General features: G+C 33.0%; 1 protein-coding gene across 3 annotated transcripts in view; it reads right to left on the reverse strand.

Annotated features, from left to right (window-relative positions):
• Positions 1-21,053, reverse strand: part of Supt3h (SPT3 homolog, SAGA and STAGA complex component) — a 460,033-nt gene that overhangs the window by 229,576 nt on the left and 209,404 nt on the right. For all 3 annotated transcript variants that reach the window (XM_048805405.1, XM_048805406.1, XM_015487372.2), the window contains one exon: positions 11,934-12,018. In XM_048805405.1, the coding sequence (XP_048661362.1) occupies positions 11,934-12,018 (85 nt within the window). The remainder of the gene's footprint in view (positions 1-11,933; positions 12,019-21,053) is intronic.

Here is a 21,053-nt window from a genome sequence, read left to right on the forward strand (position 1 = left end):
CAGCCACCCAAGTAGATGGGATTACAGGCCTGTGCAACCACAACAGGCCTCATCTGATTTTAATGACAAGGCAGTGACCTTGTCTTATATTCAACATGATACAAAATACCAAAGTTACTTTTTTAATGTTAATATGCTACTTTTTCTTTTAAAGGGAAATATTACTAAAAAGTGAATATCCAATAAACACAAGGTATCTATGGCAACCTTATGTTTGTTAATGAAATCAAATCCTTTAAAAAAAAAAAGTTTGAAAATAAAAGCTGAGACTTTAGTGGTGGAATAAAAATTAAGCAATGAAAAACAATATTACTCTTTTTGTTATATATACATTAAAAATTTGGCAAGGAATACTTAGATTTTTTATTTAGGCTATTAACATCAAGTCTTATACCCTGTCTGCTGATCTTAATGAAAACTGTCTTTAGGGAGAAACTTTAAGAAGAAACTTCAGTAGAAAAAGACTCTACTAGAAATTATCTCTATGAAGTCCATTACCAATGCAACAATACAGGAGATTTCTAGAAAAGCCCAAAATGTTTTAAGTATCTTTTCCAAGAATGTTTATATTTATTCTTTGTTTTTAATTACCTTTGTCTAGTGTTCTACAAATGGCCCCTACTTTCGTATTTTGAAATTACTCCTTATGCTTATATATGTTGTTAGCTACTGGGGCCATGCCTTGTGTTGGAGAATGTTAATCTTTCTCTTAACACACTTAAAGTATGATAAATATTATAGACTTTGAAATTAAATTTTTATTTTCCACATCAAAAGAAGATTCTGCTTACCAACCTCTTGGGACCCCTTTTTTTCACCATTAACCCTTTGAAAAATACAAAGATTTTTCTCAGCAAAAGAAACAATAAGAGAGGTAAATAGGGAGCCTACATCCTGGGAACAAATCTTTACTCCTCACACTTCAGATAGAGCCCTAGTATCCAGAGTATACAAAGAACTCAAAAAATTAGACAATAAGAGAACAAAATAACCCAATCAACAAATGGGCCAAGGACCTGAACAGACACTTCTCAGAGGAGGACGTACAATCAATCAACAAGTACATGAAAAAATGCTCACCATCTCTAGCAGTCAGAGAAATGCAAATCAAAACCACCCTAAGATACCATCTCACTCCAGTAAGATTGGCAGCCATTATGAAGTCAAACAACAACAAGTGCTGGCGAGGATGTGGGGAAAAGGGTACACTTGTACATTGCTGGTGGGACTGCAAATTGGTGCAGCCAATTTGGAGAGCAGTATGGAGATTTCTTGGAAAGCTGGGAATGGAGCCACCATTTGACCCAGCTATTCCCCTTCTCGGTCTATTCCCTAAAGACCTAAAAAGAGCATGCTACAGGGACACTGCTACATCGATGTTCATAGCAGCACAATTCACAATAGCAAGACTGTGGAACCAACCTAGATGCCCTTCAATAGACGAATGGATAAAAAAAATGTGGCATTTATACACAATGGAGTATTACTCTGCATTAAAAAATGACAAAATCATAGAATTTGCAGGGAAATGGATGGCATTAGAGCAGATTATGCTAAGTGAAGCTAGCCAATCCCTAAAAAACAAATGCCAAATGTCTTCTTTGATATAAGGAGAGTAACTAAGAACAGAGTAGGGACGAAGAGCATGAGAAGAAGATTAACATTAAACAGGGATGAGAGGTGGGAGGGAAAGGGAGAGAGAAGGGAAATTGCATGGAAATGGAAGGAGACCCTCAGGGTTATACAAAAGTACATACAAGAGGAAGTGAGGGGAAAGGGAAAAATAATACAAGGGGGAGAAATGAATGACAGTAGAGGGGGTAGAGAGAGAAGAGGGGAGGGGAGGGGAGGGGGGATAGTAGAGGATAGGAAAGGCAGCAGAATACAACAGACACTAGTATGGCAATATGTAAATCAATGGATGTGTAACTGATGTGATTCTGCAATCTGTATACGGGGTAAAAATGGGAGTTCATAACCCACTTGAATCAAAGTGTGAAATATGATATATCAAGAACTATGTAATGTTTTGAACAACCAACAATAAAAATTTTAAAAAAAGAAAAAAAATCTAAGAAAATGTATACAGAGAAAATTATATATATTGAAAAAGTAACCAACAGACCAAAAATACAGCAAGTAAAATAAAACATAAAAGAAGAAATGTATCACCTTTGACAACAAACATAAATAAATTTGCTCATGTGACATGTAAAAAAAAAAAAAAAAAGAAAAATACAAATTCTATTCTGAAAGGAATACTCTTTCCACTTCAGAAAGCCAGGGAATACTGAGAATTACAAAGGACCTGAGAGATATACAGGAAACTCGGGTAAATATACATTAAAACAAAGAAAACAGCATTTTTCAAACAAAAGACTCCCAAACTCTCTGGAGAAGAAACAATTTCAATTTTACATCTACTGCTTAGAAGTTGTATGACACGAGCAAGTTGCTTAATCATTCTGGTCTTCAGTTTCCAAATCTATAAATGAAGACAGCATCTTCTCTGTACGTATGCGGAAACAGTATATAAACTATTTTTTTTAAGCTGCCATTCTGTCAAAACCTACATAGAAAAAAAGGTTAACTATAATTTTATTTAAATTTCCTTAAGGATATTTCCTAAATCAAGGAATCTTTACAAAAACCATTTGTGGGTAAGAAAGTTTTGGTCTTTTAAGAAACATCTTCTATACTGTATATAATGAAATTTCCAGATTAATTTTTAAAAATATGAAATTTTATTTTTGCAAAAGCCTCTAAGTGACCTACACACTACCTTCACTTTCTAAAGACTGTTTTGAATATATCAACTTTGTCTAATTGTTTCAAGTCTTTACTGGCTGCAAATATCAATCTAACATGTTATATAAAACAAAGTGAAGGTCTTTTCCACCAAAAAATTTAGAAGGCTTTAAATATTTCAATATATATGTTTTAGAATGTAGCTTATAAATTTTAAACCAAGTAGATGACCTAACATTTTGTGTATCTGAGGGCTTTTAAAAAAATATTTAATTTTGGTTCTACACTTTAACAACTCCTTGCTACTTCTTATCAACCTTTATTTTAGTAACTAATTGCTTTGATTCTCTGCATTCTGCTATACTGCAAAAAGGAAAAGCAGACAAACTTTTAGATTAAACACACCCTGAATAGTAAGCATGATTTTAAGAGTACTATTCTGACATTTATTACCTAACACCAAATTCTTAGCTCGATTACAAGCAAAGTCAGTAAAATTTACTAATAAATAAATGCTATTTACTTAATTCTTTTCTAATTGACACACATATTTCAGTGGACCTTAATTATCTTTTCATTGAAAACTCAAAATCAGTTTCATTCTCAGTGCTTCAACTATAAATAATGCCTTTTAAATTTCATATACATACAACACAGAATTTCATAGCAACTTATGTAGCAAAATATAAATTCATGATGGATGTGATGAGTTCTTTTCATAACTTAAAGGACTAAAAATAGATATTTAAAAAATAATTGTTACATGTTATTCAACAGTAGAATATATGAAACTGAAATCCAAAAAAATTAATGAAAGCTTTTAATTGAATTGATATAACAAATAAGATAAAGTCAAACTGAGTTAAACTTTTCTAAATTAAAAGCTATACAGAAATAACAGGTTACTTTGAAACCCGAAAAAAAACCTGTCTTATATGCTATAATGTTATTAATATTATTGTATTTTATAATATGTATTATCAAATAATATAAATAAAATCTTTATCAGACTGGCTCAAACACAGTAGATACTTACTAACTCCTACTTCCTTTCCTGCAAAATCACTACACCAATGGAGTAATGGCAGCACTGGAGAAAGAATATGTATAGTTATTGATAAAAGACTTTTCTGAAGATCCTGAAAAGAAACTGGAAAATAGGAATCTAAACTTCTCTTAGTTCAGCTACAGAAGAGAACACAAAATGTAAATGAATGAGAAAAGAGCACCTGCACAACATTTTCCAAATTAAAAAGCATTATAAATAACAAAAAGAGGGACTGAGAGTTCAATAAATGTTAATCCGCATGGGAGATTTAACAATAACTCTTCACATTTAGTTCCCCAGATGGTATTTGTAAACTCATATATCTCATTCATGTAAGCACCAAGTAAATACTAGTTTGCTGAGTCATACATATATGCTCTAATGTTAGTAGAAAGTCAGAATGTCTGGTTAGCTAAATGACAGTTTCCATCATATGATTAATTAGGTCTAAGTGGGACCTCTACTTCCTTTATTTTATGCAATCATAAATTATATTGGTTTATCCTGTTTTGATAACTCTTATAATTGAAGTTCTCACGGGAAATTTTATGGAAATTTTAAAACATACCCATAAAATATTACTGAGGTGGCAAAAGTGATAGCCTCAGTGAACTGGTCATGAGAATTGAACAGTACTTTATACAAGATCTGTCTATAAGGAGATTAACTGCCAAATTTAAAACCATTAGAATAATGGGGTGGAAAAAGATACTTCATGTACATATGTACATAACATAAATATAATTATAGGCATATGGGTCTGTGTACATGTGTATATAGATAGATGTATGTTAGTGTTTCTCAAATCTCATTCTTGGACTGTTTGGATTACAAAGATATTGAAAGTATATTTAAAATACCGACTCTTTAATTCCACCAGAAGACATTATCTAAAAAAATCTCTTAGGAATCTAGAATTTCACATTCTGCAAAGAATTCTCACACACTTTGATAAGAAAAACTGAATCTCCATTTAAGGAGAGTTTAGATTTTATAGGCACCACCATGACATAGAAGATTCATTCAACTGAAAAACCGAACAGCAATCCAATATATACCTGCTTTTTTTTTTTTTAACAAAAAAGAGGCTAGAGGATACACAAAGAAGAGTGAAGAAATATGAGCAATAGTATTGACTTTCCATATTTTCTTTCACATTGAGCTTCAGATGAAGGTATTAGGGTCCTTCCACTGGGAAAAAAGATATATTAGCTGCAAAAGTCCTAACTCACTGTCCCAGGGAGACACAACAGAGGATATATTGATGGAATCACTTTTGTTTCTTCTAAATAGAAAGCAACAAGAATCTAGGTGCTTTTTATTTCTTTCATAATTTGGTATTAACTTCAAAAGTCACACTCCCATTAACAGAGCCAAGTTGCAGATTTTTTTAAAAAAGGTAAATCATACTGGTAAATAACCTTTATTATCTTTGCCTATAAAATTCTATAATGTTGTTCCTCCTCCAGCTTTTGAAGGGAATGAAGATTTCTTATAAAATGCATTACTTTTTTCCAAAATTAACAAGTAAGTTTTCTGGAAAATTTGAAGTTAAGGACTAAGATGGAAAAAACAGCAAAAAATTTGTGGTACACTTCTTAAATACTGGGTGTTTTACTCATCAAGGAAATAAGACTGGCCTGACTTGAGGGGATGGGAATGATCAGACTGTACCCAGTCTATAAGTAGAAGCAGCTATGAAGCTCAGATTTCCATTCTAAAATCAGGCCTATGTTGTCAAGCAATCCAAAGTTTCAAGAGAAGCTAGAAATCCTAAGTTTTAATGGTAAAATGCTCTGGTTTTTAAATGTTGGCAACTAAATACATATCATTTTTTAAAAATCAGTGCAAATGAAATTAAAGATGTTTCTATATCACATCTTCAAGTCAACAGTTTATAAGCTTTACACTGATACTTACTTCCCTCAAATCAACTCAATAAACAGACGCTGAATCCTATGAAAGACAATATGGGTTTTTTTAATATTTATTTTTTAGTTTTAGATGGACACAATATCTTTATTTGTTTTTATGTGGTACTGAGAATCGAACCCAGTGCCTCACGTATGCTATGGTGAGCGTGCTACCACTTGAGCCACATCCCCAGCCCAACAATATGTTTTTATATAGACATGAAGATACAAATGCTTGAAGAATTTCAGGCTGATCTGATTCCTCTTTTCAAAACCCCATCTCACTTTTGCACATCAACATTACCAGTTTCCATAAAGTTTTCAAATCACTTCTTATGTATCTATATCAGAAAAAAACTTTATACTTTTATTCATCTTTGGGTCCTAGACAGGAGCTTCATCTAGTGTCATTCAAGAAAGGCTTTTTGAATAAATAAATATAAAAATGAATAAATAAAATAAAAATACCTAATAATTTACTAAATCAGAAACCAGATGAAACAATATACAGCAAACTGAAAACTAATCGATAGCCTTAGTACCCTTTTGCTTTTAAAACAATTTTTAAAAGAAAACTTTAATGTACTAAGAACACCTGAGAGCCATTTACATATATAATTTGAGACTGCATGCTAACACCTTAGTCAGACAGGGATTCCTTCATAAGAGCAAATCAACAGCAGAATATTTTGAGATATATGGCTACTGCATCTGGAAACATACCACAGCGCTGAAAACTCTGGTTTCTGAATAGTAAATCATAAAGCCTTATCCACATAGAAGAGTTTTCTGCGGTGTTTAAGTCACATCCAACCATCACCAAGTGACATCACAACATAATCTATAGCTTAAAACAACAACAATTTTTTTAAACTTATCAAGAGCCCAACCTAGCAGGTTCAATCTCAGAGAAAAAGAATAATAGGAGACTACCACAGGTATCCAAACAAGCAATTTATTTTTGAATTAAGCAGCTTAAATCTGGAATGATCTACTTCATTTTATTACAAATAAATTGCCATTTGTAATGTACTTTTTATTTTCATCAATATCTGAAAGAATAATTCTTAGATCACAGTAAAATAAACATGCTATGACCAAAAGAAAAAAAAAAAAGGACTCTGAGAATGAAGGAAAAAAAATCAGAAACTGTACTCATTGACCCAAATCAACTCAGGTTAAGAAAATCGATTAAAATAATATACATAGGCAATTTAGATGGAGTATGCACACTCTACATTGCCTCTTCAACTGAAGACAAAGAATATCACAAAATACATGTGATATCTTTAAATTCGGAAAGTAAACGGTAGCAAGAAGACTGCAGAACGAAGTTCTTCAAAAGACTAGGCATGAACCACCATATGACCCAGATATACCACTCTACAGAATTTATCCTAAAGGAGTAAAGTCATCTAGCACAGTATTAAATGGTACATGCATACCCACGTTTACAGTAGCACAATTCACAACAGTCAAACTCTGGAACTAGGCCACGTAGACATCTAGATCAACAGATGATCTTAGATGAATCGGAAAAAGATGTAGTATATATGTATACATATATAGAAGAGTTGTATTCAACCATAAAGTACAATAAAACTATGTCTTTTGCAAGAAAATGGAAGGAACATCATGTTACACAAAATAAGCCAAACACAAAACAAAGGTCATTATGTTTTCTTACATATGGAAACTGAGAGGAAATGGGATCTCATGAAAACAGAAGGGAGACCAGCAGAGCAGAGAATGGATATCAGGGAGAAGGAGAAGGGGAGGGGAAAAGGAGGTATAGTGGAATTAAACAGGCCATATGAGCATATCACGATGAAGTATACTTGTATGTATAATTCTATTTCACCAATTTAAAAAAAAAAAACACAGTAAGATGAGAAGAACACATACTTAGCATGTCCAAAGCCCTGAGTTAAATCCAAGCACAAAAAAAAAATATGTGACTTTACAGTGTAGAAACTCTGCGTCACCACCTTAAATAAGTTACCAAAGCTAATATCACAAATACGTCATATCAATAACATGAACTCCTTCAATAGGTATACTAAGAAGGATCTGTCACTTCTGTGGTAACCTTACCAAAAATTCATAACCTCATTCTAATTATAAGAAAACACTGCAACAACAGAAAGATAAAAGCATTCTATAAAATAAATAACCAGTAGTTTGCAAAAATACTAAAGATATGAAAAAAACGGAATACTAATAAACTATCATAGGAAGTCATAAAGACATAATATGTAAATGTACCATGGTATCCTGGATTGGGTCTTAGAACATAAAATGGGACATAGAGCAGATGGAAAATGAATGAAATTCAAGTAATATGGATAGATAGTATTATAATTATGTTATATCCTGGTTTCATCATCATACTATAATCAGAAAAGATGCTAACATTAAAGAAAACTGAAGCATATCTGGGCATTCTTAGTACAAATTATAAAATTTTTTATAACAAAATTCAAAATAAAAAAATATTATAATAATTCTAAAAGAAAAAAGTGTAGTGATAAAATGATAGAAACTAGATCATTGGTGGAATTTTTTGGATTTTCTAAATATAGAATCATGTTGTCAGCAAATAGTAATCGTTGGAGTTCTTCATTTCCTATTCATATCCTTTTAATTTCTATTGTCTGTCTGATTGCTCTGGCTAGAGTTCAAAGGGAAATGTTAAATAAAAATGGTAAAAGAGAGCATCCTTATCTAGTTCCAGTTCTTAGAGAAATTTTTCTCCATTTAGAATAATGCTGGCATTGGGTTTACCATAGATAGCTTTTACTGTGTTGAGGCATATTCCTACTATCCCTAGTTTTTCTAGTGTTTTAACATGAAAGGGGTACTGTATTTTGTCAAATGCTTTTTCTGCATCTATTGAGATGATCATAAGATTCTTGTCTTTAAGTCTATTGATGTGATGAATTACATTTATTGATTTCCATATATTGAGCCAATCTTGAAACCCTGGGATGAGTCCCATTGATCATGGTGCACTATCTTTTTAATATGTTTTTGGTATGCAATTTGCCAGAATTTTATTGAGAATTTCTGCATCTATATTCATCAGGGATATTGGTCTCAAGTTTTCTTTCCTTGGAGTGTCTTTGTTTGGTTTTGTTATCCAGGTGATATACTAGCTTCATAAAATAAGTTTGGAAGGGCTCCCTCCTTTTCTGTTTCATGGAATAATTTGGGAAATATTGGTGCTAATTTTTCTTTGAAGGTCTTGTAAAACTTGGCTGAGAATCCATCAGACTTTTCTGTGCTGGTATGTATGCATGTGATGGTTTCTTCTGTTTCATTGCTTAAAATTGATCTGTTTAAATTGTATATGTCCTCTTCATTCAGTTTGGGTAGTTCATATGTCTCTAGAAATTTGTCGATGCCTTTGAGATTTTCTATTTTACTGGAGTATAAATTTTCAAAATAGATTGTAATTATTTTCTGTATTTTAAAAGTGTCTATCATGATATTTCCTTTTTCATCACAAATTTTAGTAATTTGAGTTTTCTCTCTCCTCTTTGTTAGTGTGGCTAAAGGATTATCAATATTATTTATTTTTTTAAAGAACAAACTTTTTGTTTTGTCAATTTTCGAATTTTTTTCTTTTGTTTCAATTTCATTGATTTCAGCTCTTTTTTTAATTAGTTCTTGTCTCCTACTGCTATTGGCATTGATTTCTTCCTTTTCTAGGGCTTAGAGATATAATGTTAGGTCATTTATTTATTCATTGACTTTCTATTCTTTTATTGAATGAGCTCAATGCAATGAACTTTCCTCTCAGCACTGCCTTCAGAGTGTCCTAGAGATTTTGATATGTTGTATCACTGTTCTCATTTACCTGTATTAAGTATTTTTTTCTATATTTAGAAGATCCAAAAAATTCCACCAGAAAACTTCTAGAGCTAAACTTATATCCTGCTACTTCATGTAGAGGACATAAAATTAACACCCATAAATCAAATGTGTTCCTATATATCAGTGATGAATACACTTAAAGAGAAATTAGGAAAACTACCCCATTCACAATAGCCTTAAAAAAAAATAAAATAAAATACTTGGGAATCGACCTAACCAAAGAAGTGAAAGACCTCTACAGTGAAAAATACAGAACACTAAAGAAAGAAATTGAAGACGACCTTAGAAGATGCAAAGATCTCCCTCGGTCTTGGATAGGCAGAAGTAACATTGTCAAAATGCCATGCTACCAAAAGCATGATACAGATTTAATGCAATTTCTATTCAAATCCAAATGACATTCTTCATAGAAATAGAAAAAGCAATCATGAAATTCATGGTTTCATGTTATTCAAAAATAACAGACCCAGAATAGCCAGAGCAATTTTCACCAAGAAGAGTGAAGCAGGAGGCACAATATCAGACCTTAAATTATACTATAGAACCATAGTCACAAAAACAGCATGGTACTAGCACCAAAGAGATACACAGAACAATGGTATAGAAAGAATAGAAGACACAGAGACAAACCTACATCAACACAGTTATCTCATGGTAGTGTCAAAACATGCAATGGAGAAAAAATAGCATCTTCAACAAATGGTTCTGGCAAAACTGGAAATAAATATGTAGCAAAATGAAATTAAATCCCTGTCTCTCACCCTGCACAAAAATCAACTCAAAGTGGATCAAGAACTTAGGAACCAAAACACAAACTATGCACCTACGAGAAGAAAAAGTAGGCCCAAATCTCCACCATGTCAGCTTAGGAACCAAATTCCTCAATAAGAGTCCAAAAGCATAAGAAGTAAAATCAAGAATCAATAAATGGGATGGAATCAAATTTAAAAGCTTCTTCATAGTTGGAAACAATCAAAAACATGAAGACAGAGACTATAGAATGGGAAAAAATCTTTATCACACATACGAGCATTAATCTGGATATATAGAGAACTCAAAAAATTTAAAACCAAACAACAACAACCCCCTGCCAAAAAAAGAAAACTCATCAATTAATGGACAAAGGACTAAATATATACTTCCCAGAAGAAGAAATACAATTGGTCAACAACCATATGAAAAAATATTCATCATCTGTAACAATTAGAGAAATGCAAATCAGAAATATACTTAACTTTGTCTCATCCAGTCAGAATGGCAAATACTAAGAATACAAACAACAGTAAATGTTGGATATAGGGTAAACGGGTACATTTTTACATTGCTGGTGGTACTACAAATTGGTGCAACCTTATGGAAAGTGGTACAGTGATTCCTCAGAAAACTTGGAATGGAACCACCATTTGACCCAGTTACATTTCTTCAATTTATACCCAAAGGACTTAAAATTAGCATACTACAGTGATGTACCCACATCAATGTTTACAGAAGCTCAATTCACAATGGCTAAACTATGGTACCAAACTAGGTGCCTACAACAGATGAATGATTAAAAAAATTGTGGAATATATACAATGGACTAATACCAGTCATAAAGAAGAATGAAATTATGGCATTTGCCAGTAAATGGATGGAACTAGAGAATATTATGCTAATTGAAATAAGTCAATCCCAAAGAATAAATGTTTTCTCTGATATGACGATGCTAATTCACAACTGTGGGGGGGTGGGGAGGGGTACAATATAGGTACTTAGGATTAGAAGGGGGAGCTAATGAAGAGGAGGGGTCATGGGGGAAAAATGATAGTAGAATGAAATGGACATTATTACCCTATATGCATATATGATTACCAGACCTGTATAATTCTACATCATGTACAACAAGAAAAATAAGTTATACTCCATTTATGTATGATGTGTCAAAATGTGTCTTGTAGAACTAATCAGAATAAAAAACATTTAAAGAGAAGCCCATTCAATAACTATTCCTAGAAATTTAAAGGAAAAAAATTAGATCATTGGGGGCTAAGTACCAGAAGTTGGGATGAAAAACCTAACTGCACAGGGAAACAAGGGATTGTTTTTAGGTGGTGGAAAATTTCTGTATTATGATTGTTCTGGTAGTTAATGACAATAACACATAGTCAAAACTCATCAAATTATACACTTAAACTAGTAAATACAATAAAATTATATCTCAATAAAAATGAGAAAAAAATTACTGATTTAAAAAGAAAAAATTTTTAAACTTTTTTATTTGGGTTGCAATCCCAACATAAGCAGCATTTAGAGAAGACATACCAAATAGATTATAAATGCATACCAAATAAAGTTATATATGTTCTTACCAGATTAATTAACTGAGTGTGCACCACATCTTCTACCAAAACTGCTGTTTCATAAAGAGGCCTCCTAGCATCACCTAAAGAAAACCTGCAAAAGAAAAAGAAATATAAACATACTAATATTAAGAAGAACTGTAAATGAAGAATGGCAAAAAGTGAAATATATGTATTTTAAGAATCAGTTAAATAAAGAGAATACAAATTCTTGCCCCAAATGATCAAAGGATACAAAAGTTTTTATTGAGAAAGTTAATGTTTCCTACACAAAGTGTCATTTCCAAAGAAGAGTGCAGTATTATCTACACTATTTCTTGATTTGTATAGTATGTTAAAATGGCTTTTACTGTGTCAAAATGCAAGCTAATAAACAACTACTTCAGAAAAGAGGCAACCAAAAGTTCATATCACACCCAAATCATCAATACCCAAGTACAATAGCCACATAAAAAGTTTTTAAAACATGTGATATAAGAAAAACTGAAAATTGCTATGAAAATGACATCAATAATGGTTTACAATTACAAACAGGATTACAAATTGGTCTTAAAAGACTTCTTACTTTCATACAGTAGACAAGATGTGCAGAGACTGCCTCCAGGTAAAAATCATTTCAAATGCAAAATCATGAATTAAAATCTTTGATTCAAAGCATGTTTTAAGTAGCAGTAGAAAAGACAAAACAGAAGTCAGGTAAGATGACAAAGTATAGTTTCAAAGAATAAGTACTCTAGACCCAAATTGAATAAGACTCCTTTGACAGCAAACCACAGCCTGAATTGAACTAGCATGGTATTCAATATATAGAAAAGAAAGTAGTCCCTCCAAGTAAGGTAAGAGGTATAGTTAACGAACCTAGTATAAAGTTGAAAAGATAACAGCCAGTTATGGTAAGTAACATTTTTAGTGCGTGAACTAGGCAACCATCCATTTTAATGATGTACTTAAACTGGAGCAGGGCACAGTGGCACAAGCCTATAATCCCATCAACCCAAGAGGATTAGAAAGGAGAATAATAACTTCAAGGCCAGCCTCAGGAATTCAGTGAGATCCTGTCTCAAAAAAAATTTAAAAAGACCAGAGATGTAGCTAAATGGTAGAGGGGTCCTGGGTTCAATTCCCCTCACAAAACAAAATGTACTTTACCTATAGAGGCTCTGCATTAAAGAAATAAAAATCTTCCCTAAGAATTGTTAACCATAAATTCAACTTTCATAATATCAGAATACTTGATACCCATTATAGACTAATAAAGCAAAAAAAATTAGTTTAAAGTGATTTTATTGATAGCACTCATAGATACCTGGCAGCATCCCTTGAAGAACATATTTAAACAAACACCTGAAAGCATTCCCATTGAGGACATATCAAGGATCATTACTTCAAACTTATGATTTACAACATACACTAGGAAATAAATCATCATGAATGAAAGTGAGCAGAAGCAACAAATGGCAGAATCAGACCCATAAAGCTAAACATGCCTGAAAAATTAAATAATAAATTAACTATATAACTCATGTTTAAAAAATGAAAAGAACACATAGGAACAAATACAACACATTGGTTAGTTATATTTTTAAAAGCATCAAGGAGAAATATAAATAAAAAATATGATAATAGCATTTTAAAAATTAATGGGAGAGGTGCTTGGGGTTGTGGCTCAGTGGCAGAAGACTTGCCTAGCATGTGTGAGGCACTAAGTTCGATTCTTAGAACCACATAAAAGTTAATAAACAAAATAAAGATATTGTGTCCAGTTACATCACAATACCAGACCTTAAATATACTACAGAGCTATGGTTACAAAAACAGCATGGTATCGACACAAAAACAAACTTGTAGACCAATGGTAAAGAATAGAAGACACAGAGACAAACCCACGTAAATATAGTTACATCAGACTAGACAAAGGTGCCAAAAACATTCACTGGAGAAAAGATAGTTTAATCATCCTTTTTAAAAATAGGCTGGATGTGAAGAAATTGAAAATCTTCCACATTGCTGATGTGATATAAAATTGTGTGGCAGCTCTGGGAAAAAAGTAGGGGGAAACTTAAAAATATTAAACACAGAATTTGTATATGACCCAGCAATTCCACTCCTATGTGACACAGGAAAACAGAACAGAGTTTCAAAAGCTACTTGCACAACAGTGTTCATATTATTCACAAAAGCAAAGATGTGGAAACAACTGAAGTGTCCATATATGTATGACTGGATGAACAAAACATAGTACATATATTTCCTGGAAAATTATTTCAGCCGTGAAAACAAAGATCTGGAACATAACGATGCATAAGTCAAACTTGAAAATACTATGTTAAGTGAAAAAAATCAGATGCAAAAGGGCACGTATTGGATAATCTTTTTTATATAAGATATACAGAATGGGAAAATTCATAGAAACAGGAAATAAAATGGAGGAAAGCAGAGAAATGAAGAGTTATTGCTTAATGAGAACAGAATTTCTGGTTTAGGATGATGAAAATTTCTGGCAAAGGACAGTGGAGATAGGTGCATGACACTATGAATACACGTGATGTTATGAACTGTTTACTTAGAAAGAGTTAAAAGGGTAAATTTTATGTCATGTATATTTTACTACAATGTTTAAAGGATAAGAACTTAATGAATTTAAGAGCAGAGTTCATGAAGCTAAAAAAAAATTGTGTTCTCTTGGACTTTGCAGACTTTAGATCTATAAGCAAATAAATTTTCAATTGCTTGAAAAAAAAATTGTGTTCAACAACATATCTGAGAAAATCAACCATAACAAACCATGGATAATAAGAGACTATCATGACCAAAGCTATGCCAAAAATTTGGATACTGTAGTGAAAGGGATAAATTTCTAGGAAATATAAATAACCAAAACCAAACCAACAAGGAAGAAACAGAATACTTGATTAGTCCTATAAATTTAAAGAAAGTCTATCAGTAAATAAAATAAACATTTCCTCGCTTGTTATGTTTTACCCAATTTGCAAAACTAGGTCATTCTAACTTTACACAACTCTTTCAGAGAATGGAAACACTATCAAACTCACTTTTTGAGGCTAGTGTACCCTTGGTATCAAAATCAAAAAAAGAGCGGGCTGGGGATATAGCTCAGTTGGCAAAGTGCTTGCCTTGCATGCACAAGGTCCTGGGTTTAATCCCCAGGACCACACACCAAAAAAAAAAAAAAAAAAGATTATTAAAAAAAGGAAGATTATAATTTCAGTCATCTACATAAATTTAAAAATAGTAAACTGAATATTGTAATGTATTAAAACGAAAAGGATAATATATCATGACCAAGTAAATATTATCCTAGTGATGATTAATTTTATGTGTCAAACTGACTAGGTCACAGGATGCCCAGATGTTTGGTTAAATGTTATTCTCAGTTTTATTTATTTATTTGTTTGTTAGTTTTAATTAGTTATACATGATAGTAGAATGCATTTATGCACTTTGATATAGCATGCATAGATGGGATATAATTTCTTATTTTTCTGGGTGTACAGAGTTATTGCTTAATGAATCATATTGGTCATGTCATCACATATATACATATAGTAATAATGTCTGTTTAATTCTACTATCTTTCCTATCCAAACATCACCTCCCCTCCCCTCCCATTACTTCCCTCTACCTAATCTAAGGTAACACTATTCTTCCCTAACCCCTGCTCCCTAGGCCTTACTGTGCATTAGCATTTGCATATTAGAGAGAACATTCGGCCTTTGGTTTTGTGGGATTAGCTTATTTTGTTCAGTGTGATATTCTCCAACTCCAAACATTTACTGGCAAATTCCATAATTTTACTCTTCTTTAAAGTTGAGTAATATTCCATTGAGTATATATACCACATTTTCTTTATCCATTCATCTATTGTGGGACACCTAGGTTGGTTCCATAGTCTAGCTATTGTGAATTGAGATTCTATAAACATTGATGTGGCTGACTCACTATAGTATGCTGATTTTTAAGTCCTTTGGATATAAACCAAGGAGTGGGATACTGAGTCTTATGGTGGTTCCATTCCTGATTTTCAGAGAAATCTCCATATTGCTTTCCATAGTGGTTGCACCACTTCGCAGTCCCACCAGCAATGTATGAGTATACCTTTTTCACCACATCCCTGCCAACATTTATTGTTGCCTGTATTCTTGATGATTGCCATTCTGACAGGATTTAGATGAAATATTAGAGTAGTTTTGATTTGCATTTCTCTAATTGCTAGACATGTTGAACACTTTTTTCATATATTTATTGATCAGTTGTATTTCTTCTTCTGTGAAGTGTCTGTTCAGTTCCTTAGCCCATTTATTGATTGGGTTATTCATTTTTTTGGTGGTAAGTTTCTTGAGTTTGCTATATATCCTAGAGATTAATGCTTTATCAGAGGTGGGTGTAGTAAAGAATTTTTCCCAATCTGTAGCCTCTCTCCTCACATTATTGTTTTATTTGATGAGAGGAAGCTTTTTAATTTGAATCCATCCCATTTATTGATTCTTGATTTTACTTCTCGCACTTTAGGAGTCCTGTTAAGAAAGTCAGATCCTAGGCTGACGTCGTGAAATTGGGGCCTATTTTTTCTTCTATTAGGCACAGGGTCTCTAGTCTTTGATTCACTTTGAGTTAATTTTTGTGTAGGGTGAGAGATAGGGGTTTAATTTCATTTTCTACATATGGATTTCCAGTTTTGCCAGCACCATTTGTTGAATAGACTATTGTTTATCCAGTGAATGTTTTTGGCACCTTTGTCTAGTATGACATAACCATATTTTTTGTGGATTTGTCTCTGTGTCCTTTATTTTATGCCATTGGTCTTCAAGTCTATTTTGGTGCCAACAGCATGCTGTTTTTGTTACTATAGCTCTGTAGTATAGGTCTGGTATTGTGATATATCCTGCTTCGCTTTTCTTGCTAAGGATTGCTTTAGCTATTCTGGGACTCTTATTTTTCCAAATAAATTTCATGGTTGCTTTTTCTATTTCTGTGAAGAATGTCATTGGGATTTTAATACGAATTGCATTCAATCTGTATAATAATGCTTTTGGTAGTATGGCAATTTTGACAGTATTAATTTTGCCTATCCAGGAGCATGGGAGATCTTTCCATCTTCTGAGGTTTTCTTCAATTTCTTTCTTTAGTGTTCTATAGTTTTCACAGTAGAGTTCCTTCACCTCTTTTGTTAGATTGATTCCCAGGTATTTTACTTTTTTGAAGCTATTGTAAATGGAATAGTTCTCCTAATTTCTCTTTCAGTGGATTCATCACTGATGTATAGGAATGCATTTCATTTATGGGTATTGATTTTTTATATTCTGCTATTTTGCTAAACTCATTTATCGGTTCTAGAAGTTTTCTGCTAGAGTTTTTTGGTTCTTCTAGTATAGAATCATGTCATCAGCAAACACTGATAATTTGAGTTCTTCTTTACCTATTTGTATCCCTTTAATTTCTTTCTTTTGTCTAATCACTCTGGCTAGAGTTTCAAGAATCATGTTGAATAGAAGTGGAGAAAGAGGACATCCTTGCCTTGTTCAAGTTTTTAGCGGGAATGCTTTTAATTTTTCTCCATTTAGAATGATGCTTGGATTTATCATATAAAGTTTTTACAATGGTGAGGTTATGTTCCTATCCCTAGTTTTTCTAGTGTTTTGAACATGTACTGTATTTTTTCAAATGCTTTTTCCTGCATCTTTTGAGAAAACGCCATAAAAAGCCTGACAAGCAAGAAAAGCCTAGGACTAGATGGTTAAATGTTATTTTATGTATATTTGTGAGAGTGTTTCTTAATGAGACTAGCATTTAAATCTGTAGACTATTTCAACCAAAGTGCTCTTCCCTTTGAGAACTGGCCTCCCCGAATCTTCTGAAGACCTGAATAAAACAAAAGAATGACTAAATGAAAATTCACTCTGTCTTCCTAATTTTCTCCAAGCAGGGATACTGGTTTTGTCTTGAGATTCAGGCTTGAAATAAAATCGGAACTTACATGTTCAACTGTACTGCTTTTCAGGTCTTTGGAATAGGACTTGAACGACATACCACAGGTCCTTTTGAGTTGCCAGTGTGCTGACAGCAAATCTTGGGACTTTTCACCTAAGAGATTCAGACGAAGGATACCTTAAAGTAAGCGGTGTGTGTGTGTGTGTGTGTTGGGGGGTGCCTCGGTTCTCTGGAGAAACCTAATAGGAGAGCAGGAGCTTAACATTAAATATATCTATTAATATAACTACACTCTTTAAAACGCGAAAAAGAGGCCAGTTGTGGTGGCACATGAGTGTAATCCCAGTGACTCCGGAGGATAACCCAGGAAGATTTTGAGTTCTCAGCAATTTAGCGAGACTCTATCTCAAAATAAAACATCAAAAGGGCCGGGAATGGGCTGGGGTTGCAGCTCAGCGGTACAGCGCTTACCTAGCACATGTGAGGCCCTGGGTTTGATGCCCAGCACCACATAAAAATAAGTAAATAAAATAAAGGCATTGTGTTCAACTACAATTAAAAAATAAAATATTTTAAAAAGGATCAAACAACATAAAGCAAAACACAACAAGAAAAGAATAAAGATAAAAACTATTATGATCATCTCAATAGGTGTAAGAAAATCACTGAACAAAATTTACTAACCATGGGCTATGGTTATAGCTCAGTGGTAACAGCACTTGCCTACTACATGTGAGGCACTGGGTTTGATTCTCACCACCGCATATAAATAAATAAAGTATTTTGACTAAAGGTCCATTGACAACTAAAATTTTATATATATANATATTTATACACACACACACATATATATATATATATATATATATATATAAAACTTTCTATGAGAGACCAAAAAGTCAAAAATACTTTAAATTTTAAGTAGTGTAATTTTCAAAATACACTACTTTACTCCCATTATTTAAAGTTACTTGAAATATCACAAAGTACAACATTCTCAGCAACTAGAAAGGCCACACAGGAGGATCACAAGTTTGAGGCCAGCTTGGGCAACATAGCAAGATCCTATCTCAAAACCAAAAAAAGAGTAGGGGGCGGGGGCTGGTGGGTATCTCCATGGTAGAGCATACCCGAGTTCAATACCCAGTAGGGCAAGAAAACAAAACAAAACAACAACAACAAAGAAGTACAAAGCTACACAAATTAAATTCATACCTCCAATAAATAACAAAATATATAATTGTCAACTTTTAAAGTTATCTCATAAGGGCTTGACAAAACATTAAGTTTGTAGAAAAGTTAAGACTTTTCTACCAATTTTTTATTAGCACACATGACCTATCTAAATATCACATATCTAAATCTAAAATCAGATATATGACTTAATGAGTATATTAATTTTCAAGACTTGGTACTTGAGCTTTTCTCTATTTTTCTCACATTACTTTTACCACATCCCCACTTTCTACCCTCCTACACACAGACAAAACAAAATATTATTTGGCTAGTTTGGAAGAAATAAAAATGAAAAATCACTGTACATAGGCCAAGATACTTCCTTTTAACTCTGCAACATAAGTAGTATTTGTAAGTCAGTTAAAGAGAAAATCCAAATAATATAATATTTGTAAGCCACTGACAGTTAAGTAATTGATACTCATAGGACTCTATCTTTAACTGTTGGTCCCTTTGAAGATGGGCCTCGCATGTCACTGACATGTAGTCCCTATGAACAGAATCTAATAATTTCTTTCACATGTACTGCCAAATGCCTATAACAATACCCATACTGTCGGACCAGTATTGGGCCCTTATTTGTCATCCTTAGTTAGTTATTTCTGCCAACATGCTTCCCAAATATGGCACTAGTCTTTAAATTTCTATTTTGTTTTTATTGTTATTGTTTTTAATTTTTTTTTTTTTGGGGGGGGGGGACCAGGCATTGAATACATGGGCACTTAACCACTGAACCTCTGAGCAAACTTTCCTGAAAAGCCTGCCCCTCCTTGGTTTCCTGCAATAGTTTTATCACTGTAACAAACAACATTCCATTTTAGGAAGGACTGTGACTCTGGTAGCCATGATTACAATCAGTAATCCAAAATAACTCTTTTTAATAAAGGGATTGGTAAAGCCACTTCTGCTCTCACCCAAACAAGACTGATTTTATTCAATCCCAGAATCAATGGTTTCAGTGGGCACTAAGGTAGTTAGCCCTAAAATACATAATCGAAGTGTGAAATAAGATCCTTCTTATAGTGAAGCTCCACTACAGGAATATGTATACTAAACAAAACCATGGAAGATTGTTTCAAAAAGCCTACAGAATTTATGATCAACTCTTTCAATATTTTTGTGTTATGCATATGTCCAATACAGTCTAAAATTGTGAGAGATTCTTTAAACAAACATTTAATAAGAAAAAAAAATCTGTGAATAGAAAGTGGCCAGTAAAATGAAAAAATGACCTTTTATAGAGACATTTCTAAAACACAGTAAACCACTTTTTACAAACAAACAGTAAATATGTACATAGTCATTGTGTTCTCAACAAAATAATAAATCAGTAGGATCTCACACCACTTTTTCAAAAGAGTTTTTTGTTTGTTTGTTTGTTTGTTTGTTTGTTTTAAGGTGCAGATGGACACAACACAATACCTTTATTTCTATGTGGTGCTGAGGATTGAACCCTGGTCCCACCAGTGCGAGGCGAGCGCTCTACTGCTAAGCCCTCAAAAGCCCTCAAGAGTTTTTTTTTTTTTAAGATTTAAAAAGGAAGGAACAAGATATGTACATCTTACTTTGTATTGAGCCCCTATTTGTAATCCTTAGTTATTTCTGCCAAGATGCTTCCTAAATATGGCATTAGTCTTTTAATTTCTATTTTTGTTTTTTGGCAAGGGTTGGGGTGGAGGGTATCAGGCATTGAATCCAGGAACATTAACCACTGAGTTACATCCCGGCCCTTTTTCACCTTTTATTTTAAGACAGGGTCTTGGTGCGCTGCTTGGAACCTAAGTTGCTGAGACTGGCCTCAAACTTATGATCCTCCTGCCTTAGCCTCCCAAGCTGCTAGGATTACAAGAGTGTGTCACCATGCCTGGCTCTCTAAATTCTAAAGTATCGTTTCCCTTGCCAAAATCTATTTCTAATTTCTAGATCCTGTGTAAATGTAAGTAT

This window comes from Marmota marmota, unplaced genomic scaffold (genome assembly GCF_001458135.2).
Source record: "Marmota marmota marmota unplaced genomic scaffold, marMar, whole genome shotgun sequence".
NCBI lineage: Eukaryota > Metazoa > Chordata > Mammalia > Rodentia > Sciuridae > Marmota > Marmota marmota.